Source organism: Mirounga leonina, unplaced genomic scaffold (assembly GCF_011800145.1).
Source record: "Mirounga leonina isolate KUSES-001 unplaced genomic scaffold, KU_Mleo_1.0 Mir_96, whole genome shotgun sequence".
Lineage (NCBI taxonomy): Eukaryota > Metazoa > Chordata > Mammalia > Carnivora > Phocidae > Mirounga > Mirounga leonina.
In genome coordinates, this window is record NW_023270871.1 from 4,252,624 (window position 1) to 4,273,917 (window position 21,294).

The 21,294-nt window shown below is 34.1% G+C and overlaps 1 protein-coding gene across 5 annotated transcripts in view; it reads right to left on the reverse strand.

The window, feature by feature from the left end:
* LOC118006405 (rapamycin-insensitive companion of mTOR) overlaps positions 1–21,294 on the reverse strand; it is a 121,916-nt gene that overhangs the window by 18,795 nt on the left and 81,827 nt on the right. For 3 of the 5 annotated variants that reach the window (XM_034999048.1, XM_034999046.1, XM_034999051.1), the window contains 17 exons: positions 18,981–19,081; positions 16,834–16,999; positions 16,428–16,529; positions 16,265–16,311; positions 14,681–14,816; positions 14,086–14,285; positions 13,717–13,843; positions 12,973–13,137; positions 12,691–12,767; positions 11,942–12,020; positions 6,081–6,190; positions 5,540–5,627; positions 4,317–4,409; positions 3,858–3,964; positions 2,929–3,158; positions 406–1,414; positions 53–124 (listed from right to left, as the gene is read on the reverse strand). In XM_034999048.1, coding sequence (XP_034854939.1) covers positions 53–124; positions 406–1,414; positions 2,929–3,158; positions 3,858–3,964; positions 4,317–4,409; positions 5,540–5,627; positions 6,081–6,190; positions 11,942–12,020; positions 12,691–12,767; positions 12,973–13,137; positions 13,717–13,843; positions 14,086–14,285; positions 14,681–14,816; positions 16,265–16,311; positions 16,428–16,529; positions 16,834–16,999; positions 18,981–19,081 — 2,909 coding nt within the window. The remainder of the gene's footprint in view (positions 1–52; positions 125–405; positions 1,415–2,928; positions 3,159–3,857; positions 3,965–4,316; positions 4,410–5,539; positions 5,628–6,080; positions 6,191–11,941; positions 12,021–12,690; positions 12,768–12,972; positions 13,138–13,716; positions 13,844–14,085; positions 14,286–14,680; positions 14,817–16,264; positions 16,312–16,427; positions 16,530–16,833; positions 17,000–18,980; positions 19,082–21,294) is intronic. The other 2 variants (XM_034999052.1, XM_034999047.1) reach the window with 1 other exon arrangement.

A 21,294-nucleotide genomic window follows, 5' to 3' on the forward strand; every position in this document is an offset into this window, starting at 1 on the left:
AAAAAATATAGTAATAATAAAGGTCAACTTTTGGAGCCTTAAATTGACCTACCTGAAAAGGTTGTTTGTTATTGTAGGTCTTAAGCTCCTGATTCCCCCGACATGCTTCTTTTTAAAATCGATCCTTGCAGAAGCGAGAAATAAAAAAAAACTTGTGACTTGTGTGTCCTTGCAAACCATAGATGTTTATTTCAGGGCCTAAAAGAATTTCTTTTCCCCCCTCGCAGCTGCAAGAATCCATTTCAAATCATATCGGGTAACTAGGAGCTTAGAGCCTACCATAGTAAACAATTACAATTGGTCAGTTCTGAGGCTTATGTAGATGTAAAACCTGTCTAGTGCTTTCCAGTTAAGTCTGTTAAAATGCAACCACTATTGTTCATTTTTAAATGTTCATTTGCTCACCTGCTTGGTGTTAACCTGGACTCAAAGCTGCTGGCCTTCATGGTGATGGTGTCGGTAAACAGCACATCTTTTGCTGGGGATGCCAAAGCCTCAGAATGAGATAAGGACGGATGCATTCTTTGTTGCTGCAATCTTTTCAGCGTAGCATAGCCAAAGGCGTCTCTAGAACTCGTGTAACTAAAGTTACAATCTGCTAGACTTTTAATCGTAGCAATAGAGGGTGCTTTAAGGGACTGTGCTCTTCTAGGAAGTGTGTGAGAAGAACCTGGAGGCACCAGGGACACGGAGTTTGATTTGGAGAGAGACAGATGGTTAGACTGTGGCGTCAAATAGTGGCTTGTCTTAACAGTTTTAGTACTTACCACAGTACTCATACTTCCACAGTCTGTGTCCACAGTCGTAGCATCGATACCTACTGTTTCTCGTGAAGGACTTGAACTCATTGAACTTATGCCACTTGTTGTAGTGTCTGTATTAAAACTTTGGCTACGTATCTTCATATGTGAGCTTGTTGAACTTTCTACGACTAATCTCTCTCGGCTTGTGTTTTCTCTGTGATTCTCTGTACCAAGACTCTTCGTGAATTTTAAGTCATTCTCTCCAATACTTGGAGTACTACCAGTGTCTTCAATGTGCTTATTCCCAACAAATGAAGTTTCTAATTGTAATGTCTTCTGTACTGTGGATATGGGTGTGAAATCATCACTATGATTAAAGTCAACACTGGGCTCCGTAAGTGTTCTGATCCGCCTGTTGTTTGTCTTATTTTCGGATGACAGTTTCCCTCCTTTCGGATCACTGCTACTACGATGTTTTTTATTAGGCAAAGTAAGCGAATTTAAGATACGATTCTTCACAAGTTTACTAGAAGCAAAGAAAGGGAATGAATTTTTATCCTTTATAGGTCCAGGTCGATCATAAAATGCTGGCTCTGTATCTTCATTGATGTCAAGAAAAAACGTACTGGTAGAGCTGCTGCCGAACCGGTCATCCTCCATTATGAACATACCTATGATCAAAGGATTGTTAATAAAAGCACATAAAAAAATGACGAAACAAAATCATGGCAACTGTTAGTGACATATTTCAAGAATATTTTGTTGAATAGTCATCTGGGAAAAAATTTTTTCAAAAATAAAGGGTTAAATTGCTGAGAAGCCACATAAAAAAAAAAAAGAACTTCCTGAGACCAAGTGTTTGAACTTAAATAAAATGTGAAATTATGTCATTATAAGGAACTTCTGTTATTTCCCAAGAAAAACTAAAGGATTCATTATGGCACAGTTTACATGAAGTGTTGTTTTTTTTTTTTTTGCTTGACTGTTTTAATGGCAGGGAGTTTCCAAAACCTCTAAATATTCAGCATACAATTAAAGGAAAAGGGAGATTTGACCATGGATGTTCACTCAGTTGGTACAGATTCTTGTTAATTTTTCAAATCACAATAGTGGGAGAAATTAATCTTATAAGAAATGAATTCTTAGTCTTAAAATATCTTTTATAGAACCAAGTCAGAGCATTTTAAATTCATGTTTAAATCAGTTAGGCTTATTTATTTTCCTTTAGGTACTAAGTAACTCATCTAAATTCAGTGTCTAACTCTAATAAAGAAAAAAGACTCAATCTGGGTGTCCAATGACATCTATGAGCTTTTATCCTATTTTTATTTTTAGCTTTTTGTTCAATAGTTATAAACTACTTCAAATTTATTTTGAAAGAAAGCAAAATAAAATCCCAAATAAACCTGCATAATGTATTTTCAGATTTTGTCAATTCTAAGATGCACGTTTTTCACAAGTAATTCTCTAAAATCAGAATGCATCTTGTAATCAGTGGTATGTCCTAGTTTAATAGGCAGTATTTTTTTCTTCTTTTTTAGTGATACATAAAATACTGGTGCATCTTATAATTCACAGCATCTTAGGCCTGGTAAAATATGGTTTGAAAAATGTTGCACTATCTTCTTAAAAAGAACCATGTCTTAAGTTTTGTACGACTAACAATATTTAGCACAGGGCTTAAAACCACAAACTGTTTTTTATTTAATTGATTTTTGATACTCTATCTTTTAACAGTTTCAATATTTAGTTTTAAAATTTAGCTCTTCTCTCAAAAATGAATATGTAAATATAGTATCTCTTAATAAATACATTCTGGTTCAACAATCTCTGTATCTGAAAAATGAGTGAAAAAGTATGTAAATGAAGGTAAGCAAATATTTACTTTTAGATTTTATGATAAGCAAAAAGGGGAACAGGTTCTTCTGGCACATGGCTTATTTTTTAACTCTGTCAGTAAGACTTTTCCGAAGGCTATTTAGAAAAGCAAGGAGAGAGAACAATGTAGTTTGGTGGCTATTACTCTCTGTTGTGAAAAGATAACACATTCTCCAAGACCACATTATTGCCAAATTATCTTAGAAAAAAGTAAATTAGGAATGTAACAAATACATTTAAATTGTGACATTACAAATACAAATGTTAATTTCAGCTAACTTTATATGATCTTGTCAACAATACTCACTTGATGGTGCAGATTCACTTTCACTATTATGTCTAGAGCTGGTTGACTCTGAGTTCAAACTCAGGGTGCTTGGGATAGATGAAAGTTCATTACAGAGTTGTTCTACATCATCTGGAACCACAGGCCACAGATGTTTGCGACTGTGCCTTACAGAATCCCAGCTGTGACATTTCAGAATATCACAGCCCTGTTTGGTTTTGGCTATGAGCCCAAGCACATATACACAGGTCCTATATGTAAAAGATGTAGTAATGACAGTTTATAATTCCAAACTGAGATTTCTTAAAGCAACCAAAATATTAGTTTGCTATATGTACATTTGAATTTTCTTTAAAAGTCATTAAAAATTGTTTAGCTTGTAGAAAAATGTATTAAAATGAGTTAGGGGTAACTTAGAAGCCATAAGTAACATGAACACCTTCCTAATATAGATAGTAATTACAAAGAAGTAGTTTAAAAGAACATAATGCAATCTTAGGGGGAAAATGACATATATTAACTTTCCTGGGATAAATCTGGAATATATGGGCTATTGGACTACTGCATATACACTATACTTTCACTGTTTACCAGTTACTAAACTTCAACATTATAATGATAAAAATGAAACAGTAACATTAAGCAAGGAGTTCCTTAAGATGTTTACTTTAGTGCATCTAAAAAAAAAAATTTTTTTTTTTTTTTTTTTTTTAAGTAAACTCTACTCCCAGTGTGGGGCTTGAAATCATGGCCCCAAGATCAAGAGTCGCATGCTCTACTGAGCCAGCCAGGTGAGCACCCCACCCTTTTCTTTTTAAATCTTATCTCATTAGGATTTTCAGTGAATTAATAGTTCTATTGGACTACTGAATCATAAAATACTCTTCCCTCACAGCCATTTGTGAACAAGAATATATACATTAGAAAGATTTGTGAGTAAAATAACATACCCTCTGATTGAAAGAACCTCACACTGCTTTGCAAGTTTTAGTATATCTGGAATCACATTTTCTTCCTGTAGCAAATTGAGACCCCAATTTGATGAGCCAATATTTCCCTGAAAGAAAAGAAATAACTTGTATCAAATATATTTATAAGAGTAACTCTTTCAAGAAATTTGGAGAGCTATCAAAAAATTTAACCCCATCTATGAGAGAGAAAAAAATGTGAAAAAAACCCTTAAATATGGAACTTTAGAAATTAATGCTCCATTTGTCTTAGAAAGAAAACTAATAGCTTAATCATTTATTTTTCAGTCTAAAAATATATTTAAAATGGGCAGAAACAATCTTGGTCTTAGAATATTAATCTGAGAACAAGTTCTAAATAAAATGATTTTTATTATTAATGGGAAAATTTTTAAAAAATCTAAAAATGATGAAGATTTTATAGAAGTGTTTATTACAAACCAAGGCCCAAAGAGATGCTTTCAGTTTTTTAATTTCTTCCCATTTATCCAAATCTGGTGTACGAACATTGTGACAGAGTTCGGTAATAATATTCTGGAGAAAGAAAAAAAAAAGAAAAACAAAGCATGAGTAACAATATGCTTTCAATGCATCTTAAAACCAAATTTTTAAGGTTTGCATTTAGTAATGTTTGCATATTTAAAATTCTAAAATAATTTTATGTAAACTTTCTTAAGCAGCATTAGCGCAGGGGCTCTGAGTTCCTATTCTGGAGTTAGCACTTTCTAGCTATGTGGTTTTGAGCAAGTTAGTTAATCCCCCATGCCTTGATTTCCAATCTCTAAAATAAGGATCTGTTTCATAAGGTGTAATGATCTAATCATTACATACAAAGTGCTTAACAAAGTACTTAGTACCTAACATTATAAAAATGTTAGTCACATTATCAGTTTTTTAAATAGAACATAATACTAGTGAATTAAAAAAACTAGTATGAAAGATATATGCTCCAAAAGTCTTCACAGGTTTAATATAAAAATAGGACACTATAGAGTACGTTTATGCAAAACTTTGGCTCCTGGGATGAACACTGATACAAAAATGAACTAAACTGCCAGATTACTAGAGTTCAAAAGACACACATGCAAATACTTCCATTTCTAAAATCAGAAGAAAGTCGCATTTATTGAAAACACTTAGTAGCAAGACATATTCACAGCCATACATTTGGTGTGCATATAATCAAAGAATAACTGCTTGACACTAAGCCTGTTATATTCCATGAGGTTTAAGGGAATAGTACAGACAGCAACTACACTTCCAGTTTGTTGCTCACCAAAGATAACTGAATCTGTATCAGGTTCAGTTTAACTTCCCAACAGGAACAATGAAGAAATTCAGTTTTTCGTATGTTTCTACTAACAAGATGAACTTCCCAATAAACTATAAAGGACAGAACTCAGACTTAAAGTGGCTTACTTTACGTAACAAATTAGCTATGCAAAAGTTGACACAGGGAAGTCAGGGAAAGGCATGCAAACCAGTGATCTATCAGGATTACGAACAAAGAATGCCTAAGTCGGTTATAAGATAGAGGGCTTTAAAAGCAATTATGCTGCTAACTTTAAGGCTTTTGAGTAGTTTTTGCAAAGGTAATACTTTAGCAATATTGAGATTTTTTTCTATAATTGTAGTTATTTAAAACAAGTTAATTATGTTTTTACCTGTACTTCCAACAAATGACAGCCTGTTTTGTGGTGTACCAGTTGTCCATAGAGGTGTACAGGCAGGTAGACATGAGGACGCTGTAATCTAGTATAATAAAGATGATTGATATACCTATTGCCTCATTTACAATATGCTAATTAAAACAAGGACTACTAATAAAGTACTAGGTAAAGATGTAATCTCTCGGCATACATAAAAATATGGAAGTGGAAAAGCGTGAGGATTTCTCTAGAAAAATAACAGTTTAGCTGGCCTCAAAGTAGTGAGTAATAGTAAGAGAGCTGAGACCAGAAAAACAGACTAGGGTAAAAGCATGGAAGGTATATAAATTATATTAGTAAGGGTATTCAGCATGTTATGAGTGCCACTGGAATTCTTGAGTGGTCAATGATATGCTTTAAGATTTTTTTCTTATGTCAGTGAAGGGAATAAAATCTCTAAGTACTCAGAAAATTTCAAAAAATAAAGATTATGAACTGGTTTTGAATTTTATATTAGAGGACAAGTTAATAAATTATTCCATTAACTAGACTCTACCTTTGGTTACTCCGACGAACATAGTTATCACCATCAATTGGCTTTCGGTAAGTAGTAAGTGCTTCATTAAGTTGTTCCTCAATCAAGTCAACATATTTTGAATTATATTCCTGGAAGATAATACTATCTTAATTGTATACAGTATCATATTGTTCATTAAATTCATAACATATTAGGTACCTACCAAATCTTAAAAGCATAAATATGAGAAAAATGAACATCTGTACAGAAAATTTAAAACATTTTTAAAAATGGTAGAACAAGGTATTATGAATGCAAATGCTCTATCATACCCAAAAGCTGCCTGCTTATACTCTTATCCCCATTTTCAATTATTATTTTAGAGTCCATATAAGTAATAGTTTTGTTTTTCATCTTAATTAAATCCCTTTCCCTATTAAATATGAACAAAAACTAGCCTCTTAATATTAAACCATAAACATATTCACTAGAAATTTAAAAAGGAAAATTAAATGAATTGTATCATTTTAGCACCTTCCGACATCTCTTTCCCCACTGATTTGAATCACCTCAAATGTAAAAAATGTTTCCAACTAAAACTTGAAAAACTAGCTAAATTCTTTAAACTGAAAGTCAGTCATACTGCCATCTTCATTGCAAAACATCTCCACTTTACTTTTTCCCTTTTATTTTTTAACATTTTTTAATTTAAATTCAATTAATTAACATATAACGTATTATTGGTTTCAGAGGTACAGGCCTGTGATTCATCATCAGTAATTATACTACCCAGTGCTCATTATATCACATGCCCTCCTTAACGCCCATCACCCAGTTACCCCACCCCTCCACCCACTTCCCCTCCAACAACCCTCAGTTCGGTTCCTATGATTAAGAGTCTCTTATGGTTTGTCTCCCTTTCTGGTTTCATCTTGTTTTAATTTTTCCTCCCTTCCCTTATGATCCTCTGTTTTATTTCTTAAATTTCACATATCAGTGACATCATATGATAATTGTCTTTTCTCTGATTGACTTATTTCGCTTAGCATAATACCCTCTAATTCCATCCACATCATTGCAAATGGCAAGATTTCGTTTTTTGATGGCTGTGTAATATTCATGTGTATGTGTGTGTGTGTATGTGTGTGTGCATACCACATCTTCTTTATCCATTCATCTGTCGATGGACATCTGGGCGCTTTCCATAGTTTGGCTATTGTGGACATTGCTGCTATAAACATTGGGGTGCAGGTGCCCCTTCAGATCACATTTCTATCTTTGGGGTAAATGCTAAAAGATCTCCACTTTAAACTGTTTAGAAGGAATTGGTAGAACCTCTTTGGAAAGCAATTTGGCAGTATGTATCAAAAATGTTACTTCACATACTTTTTTTTTTTTGAAGATTTTATTTATTTATTTGACAGAGAGAGACACAGTGAGAAGGGAACACAAGCAGGGGGAGTGAGAGAGGCAGAAGCAGGCTTCCCGCTGAGCAGGGAGCCCAATGTGGAGCTCGATCCCAGGACTCTGGGACCATGACCTGAGCTGAAGGCAGACACTTAACGACTGAGCCACCCAGGCGTCCCGTTACTTCTCATACTTTTTGGCTCAACAACTACACTTTTAGAAATTTATTCTATAGAAGTATATGTACAAGCATGCAAAGACATATGGAAGAATATCCAGCAAACACTGTTTACTAAACAAAAAAAGTTGGAAACAATGTAAATACAGGAGTGGTTATAAAAATTAAGGTACATTCACATAATGTACTATGCAGCCATCAAAAAGAACAAGTTAGATTTAAATGTATAGCTCTGAAAAGATCCCTCATATATACTGCTAAATGAAAAACTTATCTACACTTGAAAATAGAACTCATTTGTATTTTTAAATAAAGAGTATGTACATATAGGGGACTCAGTCGTTAAGTGTCTGCCTTCCGCTCAGGTCATGATCCCAGGGCCCTGGGATCCAGCCCCCCATCGGGCTCCCTGCTCAGCAGGAAGCCTGCTTCTCCCTCTCCCACTCCCCCTGCTTGTGTTCCCTCTCTCGCTGTCTCTGTGTCAAATCAATAAATAAAATCTTAAAAAAAAAAAAAAAGAGTATGTACATATAGATGGATAGAACATCTCTGAATGCTCACAAATAAACTATTACAGATATTACCTTCAGAAAAGACAGATTAAGGACACAGGGAGACATTTTTCATTCAAAACCATTTTAGACAACTTGAATTTGGTTAGTTACCTTAACTCCCTACTTCAAGCCTCTAAAAACGTACTTTTCCTTTTTTCCTTTAGGTTCCACATTTACTTTGTAATAGCAATATGAGGTTTTACTATTATCAGTGTACCATAATTATTACTACTGCTACTATTACCACTACACTACTACCAAACTCTCCTCTCTATATGAAAATCTTAGTGCAAAAAAGGCATATATTCTGAGCTTTATACAGGAGTAGTTATATTCCTGTGGCTAATCTTTTGACCAGGGGCATTCATTTGGAAAACACTAGCCAAAGGTCAGGGGTATGGTTTATAGCTGTGAAATGCACTGAGTTTCTAATGTGGGTTATCTTGAGGATTCTGCCCAAAAGGACCAATCTGGAGGGGTAAGAAAACCCCAACTGAGGGGTGGACCTCTACCTCCCTCTGCCTACCTAGGAGGCAATATAAGTAGGCAAGCAGAGGAGCCGCTGCCCTAGTCAAAGGAACTGAAAATAAAGAGATCCACAGTGGTGAGGTCTTTGAGAAACCCATGACAGTAACCCTAAAATAGAAGAATTAACATTTGAAATCTGCCACACTCAAAGCTAAATAGCCCAGGTAACAACTGTACCAACTGAGTAAGTCTGTTCTTGCCCCCCATGCCTCTTCCTCTTCCTGCTCCAAAGCTGAAGAAGCCCTAAACTGGCAGGCAGCTAGTAAATGGAGAGGAGATGAGCACAGAGCGTGATGAGATTAACCGAATCCTCCCTCCACTGTAGTGTTTCTATGTCTGTATCAGGCCTGGGTGCTCGGGTGAAGTTTTAAACTGAATGAGTGAGAATTTTTAATATTGTACTGGCCTGGATGTTTTATTACCTTGAAACAGAGACAGTCTCAGTTCATGCTGGCATGCCATAAGCTAGTGGGAGGAAACTGAATACAGTGAGCATGGGCTTTGGAATCAAAAAGCACCCCTGCTCTATTTTTAAGCTCTGTGACCTAGGATAAATTACTCCTCTAGGATAAAGCTTACTCTCCTTAGCCTCAAAATTTTCATTCACAAAATAGAAATAACAGAATATATTTCATAGGGTTGCCCTGAGGATTCAATGAAGTAAGACTTGAAATGGTAGACAATCAGTAAGTTAGTTCTCTTCCCTTTCTCCTTTTCTCTAATTCAAGAGGACTATGTTGTCTTTATTTTTTTACACCTTCCATTTACTGCCTAACTAACTGTAACTACAATTCAGCATCTGTTTGTAACTTTCTACTGAAAATGCTCTAGCAAAATTCACCAATGACCAAACTGTCAAATTCAACAGTTTATTTTCTATTGCTCATTTTATGTGACCTCTTTAACAAATATATATCACTGGCCTCTCCTTCCTGAAGCATCCTTTAGTGACACCATTCTCTCTGGCAATTTTCTCAGTGTCTTTGTCCTTCTATTCCCCTCATTAAACCAGAATGTTCTATAGGGAGGAATTTCCAGTTTTCTTTCTTTTTTTGTTCCTTATATCTTCCCTGGTGATCTCACTCATTTCAGGTTTCAGCTACTACTATATACTGAGGACTCCCAAACTGCGATCTTCAGCACATATCTGAGCTCCAGATCCACAATTCCAAGTATTTTCTGGATACCATCACTTGGTCATCCCACAGAGCAATACAATTCAACATATTCAAAACTCATTAACCTCATCCTGCAAACCACTTTTTATAATCACAATCTCTTTTTTTTAAGATTTTTAAAAATTTATTTATTTGAGATAGAGTGAGCACCCGTGAATGAACATCAGTTGGGGGAGGGGCAAAGGGAGAGGAGAAGCAGACTCCCCACTGAGCAGGGAGCCCGACCTTGGCCTCAATCCCAGGACCCCAGGATCACGACCCGAACAGAAGGCAGATGCTTAACCACCTGAGCCACCCAGGCGCCCCTGTAATCACAATCTCTTCATGGTGATCCACTGCATGCTCAGTCAATGATATCAGAAACTTTAAGAGTCAAGATGGACTCTTCATTCATTATATCCAATCTATCCACACCTCCTGTCCATCTTATTTCAAAGATGCCCAGAAAATGTATCCCTGCCTATCCAATCTCAGCACCATTGAAGTTCACATTCTTATCAATTCTTGCTTAACTGGTCTCAATATTCCTAGGCTTTACCTTTGATGACCAAATATCCATTCCTACACTCTGATCTGTCATGTTTCTAAAGCACAGCTCTGATTATGACTAGTCTTTGAACACCTATCATTCCCCCACTTCCGATAAAATTGAAATCCCTTGATGACATAATGTGGTTTATAACGCCTTCTATAATCTAGTTCTAACTTACCATTCTAGTCCCATCTTGCCACTCCTCACTTATCCTAGCCCCAACTACACTGGAATATAGCTTTCTTCACAAGTCTGAAGTTCCAATAATCTATACAGATTTATTATTCTGCACCCTCAGCCTTAAATACCCTTCTTCCAATTTATTTACTTACTCCTCAAGACTATTTCAAATATCATATCCTTTCCTGATCACACCTAACATTTCTTTTGCTAATTCTAATCCCTAAGGTAGAATCATTAACCCTTCCTTTGTGTTTCTTTATACACTGCACATGCCTTTGTTATAGCAGTTACATTTTGTACCTACTATGTGAAAGTACTGTACCAGATATGCTAAGCAACTTCCTAATATAATTTGTATAATAAGGTGACCGATTTTACCATGGTAATTTAAATAACTTCTATTTATGAAATAAAACTATTACATCTTATTTCAAGTCCCCAATTCATTAATTATTGAAAGACTTCATGCCTAAATTATGTTTTTGTTTTTAAAGATTTTATTTATTTGACAGAGAGAGAGAGAGAGCAAGCACAAACAGGGGGAGCAGCAGAGGGAGAAGCAGGCTCCCCATCGAGCAGGGAGCCGGACGTGGGGCTCGATAGCAGGATCTGAGCTGAAGGCAGACGTTAACCGACTGAGCCACCCAGACACTGCCTAAAGTATGTTTTATAGTTACAGTATTTTTAAAAGGTGAGAATTTCTTGTGAAATATGGTTCAGTATAGACAATATCATGATTGAAATGATGAAGAACCCAAAAATTATTTGCATTAGAATTGATTACCCATGGGTTTCTAAGATGCTTTGACAATTTATAATGCTTCAAACAAAATAAAATCACAGTGATGACCAACTAAAGAAAAGCTAGGAAGTTAACTAATAACAAGAAGTTTGTTCTCAGGTTTATGTCAAGAAGCATCCTAAAAATAAAGTTTAAAATATTTTATCTGCTTGGTACAGTTGTTTTACAATCTTCCTTCATTTAGGAAAATTGTTTTAGTTACAGCTTAAAAGGGCTATCATAAGGGACCCAAGAATAAGAATAAAAGAAATGATAGTAAACACGGTTAATAAATTATACCAGTAGATTATATCAATTAAACTGAAAGCAAAATTTCAATAGAATATACACAAAATCAATAGTTTGCTCTAAAATAATGTGGTTTAAAAAATGGATAAATATAAACACAAATACATAGAATTTAAGACTGGACTTCATATGAATGTTTAAATATTTAACCTCTTTAGCTTCAAGACACCAATATAAAAAATCCTCTAAATTCATAGATCTATTTCCTAAGATAAAAACATAAACTGAAGCTTACTCAACAGAAAGTTACCTTGTGCCATTTTTCCAATTGTTTTGCTACATAACCCCTTTCATTCAGATAGGAAAATCCTTTTGGAATGGAAAGAAATCTGTAAATTAAAACAAACAATAGTTTAACACAGAGTCTGACCACAACTGTTTAAGGAGTTAAACTATCTTAAGCAATACTATGTTTAAAGAGCTTAAAGACTTTAGGAATAGCTTCTTCCTGAGAGTAAAAGGTCAACTATTATTTACTGTAATTTCAAATACAAATAAATTTTCATAATCTTGCAAAAACACATGAATCCAATCACAGTAAAGAAAATGTCATGAAAATCATAAGGACACACAGAAATGTAAAGGAAACATTAAGGAAAACAATGAAAAACAATGAAACAACATTAAGGAAAACAATGAGTTTCAGTATTAAAGGATATCTAAGATTCTAAAATAGACCTCTTTCAGAAGTTAACACTAAACTTTTTTTTTTTTTAAGATTTTATTTATTTATTTGAGACAGAGAGAATGAGAGAGAGAGAGCACATGAGAGGGGGGAGGGTCAGAGGGAGAAGCAGGCTCCCTGCCAGGGACTCCAGGATCATGACCTGAGCCGAAGGCAGTCGCTTAACCAACTGAGCCACCCAGGCACCCAGAAGTTAACACTAAACTCTAAATTTAAAGTGTTTCCTATTTGGATTTGAATCCAACTTTAAAACACACTGCTAAAGAGAACACAACAAAAAACACAACTATAAGAAAAATTTACTTAACATTTACCTCAGGAGGAGAAGCAAACCCTTGTCTCCAAGGTGGGATAAAGCTGGCTTCATCTGAATAAGAGCATGAAGATTGGCCTAAAAAAGGTAATTATTAGGCAAATTAACAATTGCAAAATGATAGTAAATTATGTTTCCAAAACATCTGTATTAAGTACATTATAATTTCACATAATTTTCTATTAAAATTGAGTACTTTAATAATTAAAATTAATTTAATAATTAAAATACTTAAATAAAAATTCATGTCTAAGTATTTTATTATAAAATAATAAACCTTCACCTTGTCTTCACATGCTTCATCAAGAATATCAAGAGCTTCAGAAGAAATAGTTTTGTTTTTATCATGTAGCTGGGTCACTAGTAATTCAATTCCCCAATTATTGAAGAATTCAACATTAGCTCTCAATAATACTCTTAAATGTTTTGTTGCATACAGCCTGCAGGCCTACAAAGATAAAGGAAAATATAAAAACAAACAAAAAAACCCCAAACTTAATGGATAGCCTATTTGGACTTTTTTGGGGGACAGTTTTGCTACTTGAAAATGGCAGAAAAATTGGAATTGAGGGTCTAGCCCCTGATACATTTTCTTAGTACTAGTAAATATTTCTGTTTCAATCTAGCTGCTTCTTCCCCTTCATAGAAAGATATGGGTACTGTATACAGTTCCTTGGAGGAACTACTTTTATTTTTATTTTTTTTAAAGATTTTATTTGACAGAGAGAGAGAACAGGAGAGCACAGGCAGGGGGAGCAGCAGAGGGAGAGGGAGAAGCAGGCCTCCCGCTGAGCAGGGAGCCTGATGCAGGGTTCGATCCCAGGACCCTGGGATCCTGACCTGAGCAGAAGGCAGACGCTTAACCGACTGAACCACCAGGAGCCCCATGGAATAACTACTGTTTTAGAGTAAACTCAAATTCCATCCCATATTCTTAGAATTAATAATTAATTTTGCTTGGCTAAATTTTATGAAGTATTGAACTAACTGGCTATAAAAAATATAGTTTTGTTGATGTTATACTCACATCAGTGGCTGCTGTAAGAATTTTGGAAAGGATGACTCTTGCCAATCCATCTCTGCTGTAGTCCAAGCTAGAAACAGTCAGTTTCAGTAAGTGATCTTGGTTTTTCAAGGAACAGAGATTAAGGAGACTAAAAAGAAAAAAAAGAAAAAAGAAACAAAAAGGATGGAAATATAAACAAGCATTTCTGAAAGAAAGCATTTAGTGACAAATATCACATAAAAAAGAGTCACAAAGCCATCAAGATAACTAATTTTTTTGTATTTTAATAAAATTTACCAAATACATGTACACAGAATAAAAAGCATACCATTTCAGACTACATTAAAAATAAAGTTCAGGAATATACTGAGACAACCTAGGGATACTTACCATTGAAATACGCTGCATTTTTCCAGCATTTTGACTCCATGAGGGTGGCAAGAAAGTGTTCCAATAAATAAAAAGTAGTGTTGACTAAGGGTAGTCAATAAACCATTATTTTGAAGACTTCTTTCAGGTTTCATGCCAGATGAGGCATTGAGCCACTGAACAATATCTTTTACTAGATCTTCTAAGTATCCTTGCCCATCCTATAAGCAAATACATTGTAGTATTACTGGAAAAGCACTTAGTGACTATAATTAGAAAATTAACTTTAATCAAATCCAAAAAACGTAATGATAATGATGAAGTTACTAATAACAGATACCAATCACTGAGTATGTTTTTTTAAATCTCATTCAACACAATGCTGCATGAAGATTATATTATCTTCCATTTTACAAAGAGAAAAACAGGTCTTCTATAAGGCACATACGTTGTCCAAAGTCACATAACTAGCTAGTGACAAGAGTTAGGATTCAAATCTAGGTCTGGGCTCACTCCCTATGTTTCTAAATACAACTATGCATACTCAGAAATAAAAGGAAGGGGGCAAGTTCAATGAGAAACATTTGCTCTGGAAAATATTCAAAGTGCTTATTACCTCTTCGGACTCAAGAAGAAATTCTGTAAATTGGCAACCCACAACTGTGAGCTGCTTGGACTTGGCAAAATCCAGATCCAGGTTGGCATATAATTTACTGCTGGGCTTGTAAAAGTAAAGTAGTCTTCGTACAAACCTAAGAGCAAAATAAAATTAGCAACAAAGTAAGAAATCAAAATTACTTTAAAATCTTAACCATAGCTTAAGATATATAATATGGTTTTGAATGTTTTGGATTTAAGCCATTGGAGTAAATAGCAAGGAATAAACACATCTGGTACATTACACACACACACACACGCACACACACACGCATGCAAAAACAACAAAATAGCAAAAATCAATAAAACACCTTAATTGTCAAGAATAGCTTGTGAAATAAGAACTTTATGGTGAGATGCCTGAAAGAAATAGTAGAGAACAAAGATACTAGCTAGAAAAACGCAGATATACAACATAGCCAGAATTAAGTTTGGATAAATATGAAGACACCTGAACATAAATTTTCTTTTACTGTATTTTGTGATAATCTTTGTCCCATGACTCTATACAATAATCCTATACTGGATAATTGTAAGCAAAATAAATCATACTACAATTCTGTCCGTTTTTCACAATTAGGCAAAAAGCCAAGCACAAAAGCTGCAGGTAAAATTTAGGCAACTGAATTCATGAGTACTGAACACAATTTATATTTCAATGTTATAGCTTTCAACATTATGGGCTAAGCTTCCATTTAACTTAGTTCAGTTTAATTTCATGCACTACAATCCAATCCAATAATGGTGCCAATTCTAGGATGTGGAGAAACAAAGTTGAATGAGACTTCATCTGTTTTCAAGCAGTATGAAAAGTTGATGCTATGCTTCTTTATTCCAGTTTAAGTTTATATATGTTCCGTATAAACTTAATACAGATATTAAGTTAAATACCATGAGTAGATGAATACAACCAAATAATAATGTCAAGGACATAAAATTTTTCAGAAACATGAAGGCCCTCTTATTGAAGGAGATCAGTACTGGTAGTGGATTAGTCTAAACTCAGGATGAGGAAAAATGCACTGGGTACTAGAGAACTACACAGTAGCTTGAAGTACTGTGTATGCCATGAACCTTTGTATGTTTTATGAAAGGTATGGAGAACATCAACTTGGTTAAGGGAAATGTAAAGAGGAGGAAAAATGGCTAACCCTCCAAAGTCAGATGTAAATGCAAGTAGAAGCAGAATAGTAAAAATGGCCATCATTTTGGGAGGGAAACACTATGACCTTATTATGTCATCCTCATACCTTAGGGCTAAGATTACAACATGGTTGACATTACCCCAATTTGAGAAACTTTTATCTGAATTACTTCATTTGTTCCAAACTAAAACCAGAATATAGATAACTAGGAAAAGAATTAGTGGATGCTTTTAGGTTATAAGAGTATACACAAAAATGTATACATGTACCTACTGAATACTATTAAAATGTTATGCATGTATCTTTAAAATACCAATTATTACTTTTCACAGGTATTAGGCATAATATAATTCAAATCTAAGTTCTTTCAATTTAAATGCAAAACAGTTGTTACGTACCTGTGCAACTGTTCATCTTTATAGTTTCTTAGATTTACATTTGGCCACTAGAAAAACATAATATGTTATATCATATATGTATTTATCAATTCCCAAAATATAATTATGATGAATTACAATGAATAATAAAATGAAGCCATAACCAAGAAGTATCTTTTCATACCTTAAGAATGGTCCCTATAAGATTCCAATTCCATTCAAGATTCTCTTTATGTTGAAGGACTTGGCTATCTCTAAGGTTCATTAAAAGAGCTTCCTCTGTATCCTAAAATCATCAGAAAGTAATAAGGAAAATTAAGGCAAATTATCTTCACATTCAGAAGACTAAGTTCAAATTTTAAAAATACAAAGATTTTTCATTTAAGGATGAATTAGCAAGGCTTTTTAACTTTAACAAGTTATAAAAACATAGCTCTAAACTGCCTAGTCATTATAAAACTAGAAAGCCATCTGAAAATCCATAAGCATGAATAATAAAACTGCTAACTCAAACATGTAGATGCATATTAAAATCCATCAGTTAAAAATTAGGAAACTAAGTTAAAAATTGCGACGTTTCATGTCAGTACCTTAAGAACAAATATATCTTTCTGAACTCGGAGATACTGATCCCGTTTCTGGTGGGTTGCAATTGCTTTCTGAATAATGTGATCTAAATGAAGGCTGTAAGGTTTAGGTCCTCGTTTCTTCATTTCATGGAAGCGTTTTAAACAATTCAAGGCTGCACTGGCTCGCCTAATTAAAAAAAACTGAATTAATTCTGTAGCAAAGCTAGCATAATTTTAAAGAGATCACTTTGGTAAATTACTCCAGTAAAATATATAAATTCAAGGCTAGAGATTGTTATTAAAAAGTAAATTATTTAATCAAATTTGGAACCATAAAGGAAAAAAAATCAAGAACACTGCTGATTTGTATGAAGAAACACTAATTATGTAGATCCAACTAAATATGTATTTACTAATCTTGTCTTCTGTGTGGTGGGCACTTTTTGTATACTGGTTTTAAGAACTCCCAGAAAGTCAGAAACCTAGTTTTCTCTATTTTCTTATAGAACTTGTTTTTCACATTTAAATCCTTAAACCAGCTGAAACCGATTTTTGTTTATGATATAAGGCTGGCATATTTCATTTCCCCCCCACCATGTGGATAACTGATTCCAGTATCAATTTGTACAATCTCTATTTTCCCCCACTGATCTGCAACTGTTAATGGTATCCTTTTAAAACTTATTTTTAATTCCTTGTTCGTGGTCCATAAAAGCACAGTTTTCAACAATCTGGTAGCAATCAAGTCTCAACTCCAGAACTTCTAGTAAAAACAAATCAGATTTAAAATTTTAAAACCTTGAGATGCTCTCATACTGGCAAGTACTGAAAGTAAAGAGAGCTTGCTGAGCTAAAAAAACAAAACCAAAAAACCATTATAAGATTATTATTGCTGAAATTTTGAAGGTAAATTTGAATTCTTGATGAACCCTGAAATTCACGGCCATAATCTGACCCAGAGAGGTTAGGTCTACCAGGCTTTGGGAAATCCATTTTTCCATCATGAAACTACTAAAATAAAAACTGAAAGGGGACCTGGCTGGCTTAGTCAGTAGGGCATGCAGCTCTTGATCTCAGGGTTGTCAGTCTGAGCCGCACACTGAATATAGAGATAGGTTGCTTAAATAAATAAACTTAAAAAAAAAAAAAAAAAAAAGCTGAAAGCTATCATTACTAATGGAAGCCTAGAGTTAGAACTGAGATAATCCCTAGTAACTCTTGGTTTCGAATACAACTTCATTCTATTAAATAATAGTATATTTAATGGTAGAGTTAGAATTAATAGAATATTATTTACTTACAGTGAGGCCCATATGTGTACTTCTGAATTAATAAAGCTAACTAAACTTTTAAGAAATGTATACCTGTCAATAAAAATTCACAGTTCTGAATAGCTAATGAACTACATTTCACTAATATTACCAAAAAGAAGTCCAAATATAGATTTCTTTGATTATAATAGTTAGAATTAAAAAAAGAAAAAAAAAAAAAAAAAAAAGGAAGGAAGGAAAGGAAAAAAACACCCTGGCTTAGACATAATCTTAACCAAATGAAAAAGATTCCTATGAGGGTTTTCCAATCAAGCTTCTCCATCTTTACCTTGTAAATTATATTTTATTATTAGTACTGAAATTCCAGCAGACCTACAGCTGTATTACCATTCCTTTGTTTATAAATTCTGTTTGCAATATCTCCTTCAGATTTAAGAGGTTAGCTTACTTCAATGCCTATAGTATGGGTTACTAAACTCTAAAATTTTTAATCACACATACAAAAGAATACATTGCTACTTTGTGCTTTATTAACTTGAAATAGTTTAGACATTAAAAAGCCTGAGTTGCTACTCAAAACATAAAATAGTCCAAAAAATTCTCAAACAACATTTTTAATGATGTGGTAGAAAGTTTATGTCCTTATCCAGAAAAATGCTAGAAAAACTTGATTTTTCTAAGCTATAATACTCTGTAGCCTATATTAAATAATACTATCAAATTCTCCTCTCCTCTGTAAGGCATCCCAAAAGAATTTCCAAAAAAAAAAAGAATTTCCAAGCATAATCTATACACACACACACACACACACACACAGAATTTTAAAAAGAAGAGAAGGTCATCAAAATGGGTATTAAATATACCAGGCACAGTCTTTGCTAGAGCTCTGATACTTACAGTCTCTTTTCCTTGGGGATATCAAAAGATGCAGCCATATTCATTAGGGTTGGTAGGCAGTGTAAATGATGGCTATGTGAATGAGGAAGAATTGTATTTGCCTAAAATGAAACATAATATTTTTTAAGAGTTGACAAATAGAAATATTTTGTTATAGATTATCCATAGATAAAATATTAAAGGTTTTACTCATGAAATGATTCCCTTTCAAATACAAACTTATTTATCATAATTTATCTTACCTACTTTCAACAAGGATGAGACAGAATGAAGATACAGACTCATATTACATTAATAAAACTCTGAATTTTACAGATCCTTTATTATAACATTAAATTATAATTTAAGTGGTAACTTAAAATTAATTTAATTACAATTAAACTCAATTCTTAAATGATCTCAAAGGATTACATATCAAAACTTAGATCCAGTGCTATAATGTTACATTAATCCTGCTTTCCAAGCAAAATCCACCACTCAATCTGCTTTCTACCAATGAAGATAAGTAAATTAATTAAATGTGGAAGCCAGAAAATGAAAGCATAATAAGCAATGAACTAATACCACTATACTCAAAATGACCAGCTTTTATATTTCAAGGGAATCAAGAATTCTGGTCATGGAGGAAGGGAAAAATGAAATTTATAAAAAAGATTACTTCATAAAGAGCAAATAATTCTAGATATTGATAACCCTACAGGAAATGATATATCAAGAATTAAAATAAAAGGGACGCTTGGGTGGCTCAGTCAGTTAAACGTCTACGTTCAGCTCAGGTCGTGATCCCAGGGTCCTAGAATTGAGTCCCATATCGGGCTCCTTGCTTGGCAAAGAGCCTGCTTCTCCCTCTGCTTGTGCTTGCACACACGCATGCGCTCTGACAAGTAAATAAAAATCTTAAAAAAAATTAATTCATTAAAAAAAAAATCAGATCTGAAGGGATGTCTGGGTGGCTCAGTCGGTTAAGCATCTGTCTGCCTTCGGCTCAGGTCATGATCCTACTACGGTCCTGGGATCAAGTCCTGCATCGGGCTCCTTGCTCAGTGGGGAGCCTGCTTCTCCCTCTGCGTGCCTCTCCCCCTCCTTGTGCCCTCTTCCTCTCTCTGACCAAATAAATAAAATCTTAAAAAAATAAAAAAAATCAGATCTGAAAATCTGCAGTATTACTTAATTCTTCCATGGATGGACTGAAGGAGAACAGAGGATATGGCTAAATAATTCAATGGTAAACAAGACAGTTATCATTAAACTCTGTTTAATTCTCTTTACCTCACTGAGACCAGCTGTTATGTGGAAAAACAAAACAAAACAAAACAAAATAGTAGGGGTGGGGAGGCTGAAACAACAAAAAGTACTCTGTCAGTAAGAGAAAATCATAAAATAATTTTAAAAGATCTGCCACAAGGTTATTTCTTCCTTAATCAGTTAAAATGGTTTTTTTTTAGTATTCTATTAACGAACGGGTGATCTAGAAATAGGAATTCTATCCTGCAATCAGTTCTCCCATTGCTTGATTTGTTGGGAGTAGAGAATGGTCGGATCACTTTCTTAGCTCCTTGTTTCCAGAAGTTACTGATGTCATAAAATCAAGGCAAACCCCCCAAAAACAAAAAAACGAAAAAAAAAACAAAACAAAAAGAACTCACCTTCTAAACCTCAACTCACAAGTTTGCAGAGAATGTTTTCAAACAAGGAAGTTAAACTTCCAATTTTTTTCAGTTTTCTAAAATTCAGGCACTGATTGCCGTATCAATTCCACTGCTACCTGACTGAATATCTAGTTTTGTAATTTCTTGCTTATTAGGCAGCAGGTCTTTCTGAGATATATTAAGATTTATAGGACTCAAAACGTCAACATAAAAGTGAGTATAAAAATATTCAGTACTTTTTAATTTTTACATGTTCCATTTATAAAACTAGCTATACCATATATACGCACATACTATATATACATATATGTATAGATAGATACAAGGCATCAAGGGCTCTTTGCAATACAAACACTCAAAAAAAAGCAAATTTACTTTTTTTTTTTTTAAAGATTTTATTTATTTATTTGACAGAGAGAGACACAGTGAGAGAGGAAACACAAGCAGGGGGAGTGGGAGAGGGAGAAGCGGGCTTCCCGCGGAGCAGGGAGCCCGATGCGGGGCTCGATCCCAGGACCCTGGGATCATGACCTGAGCCGAAGGCAGACGCTTAACGACTGAGCCACCCAGGCGCCCCGCAAATTTACTTTTTGAGATACTACAAAGTAACATTATTTTATAAATTAAAACATTAATGGTATGAAACATAATCACAAGTTGCTCAA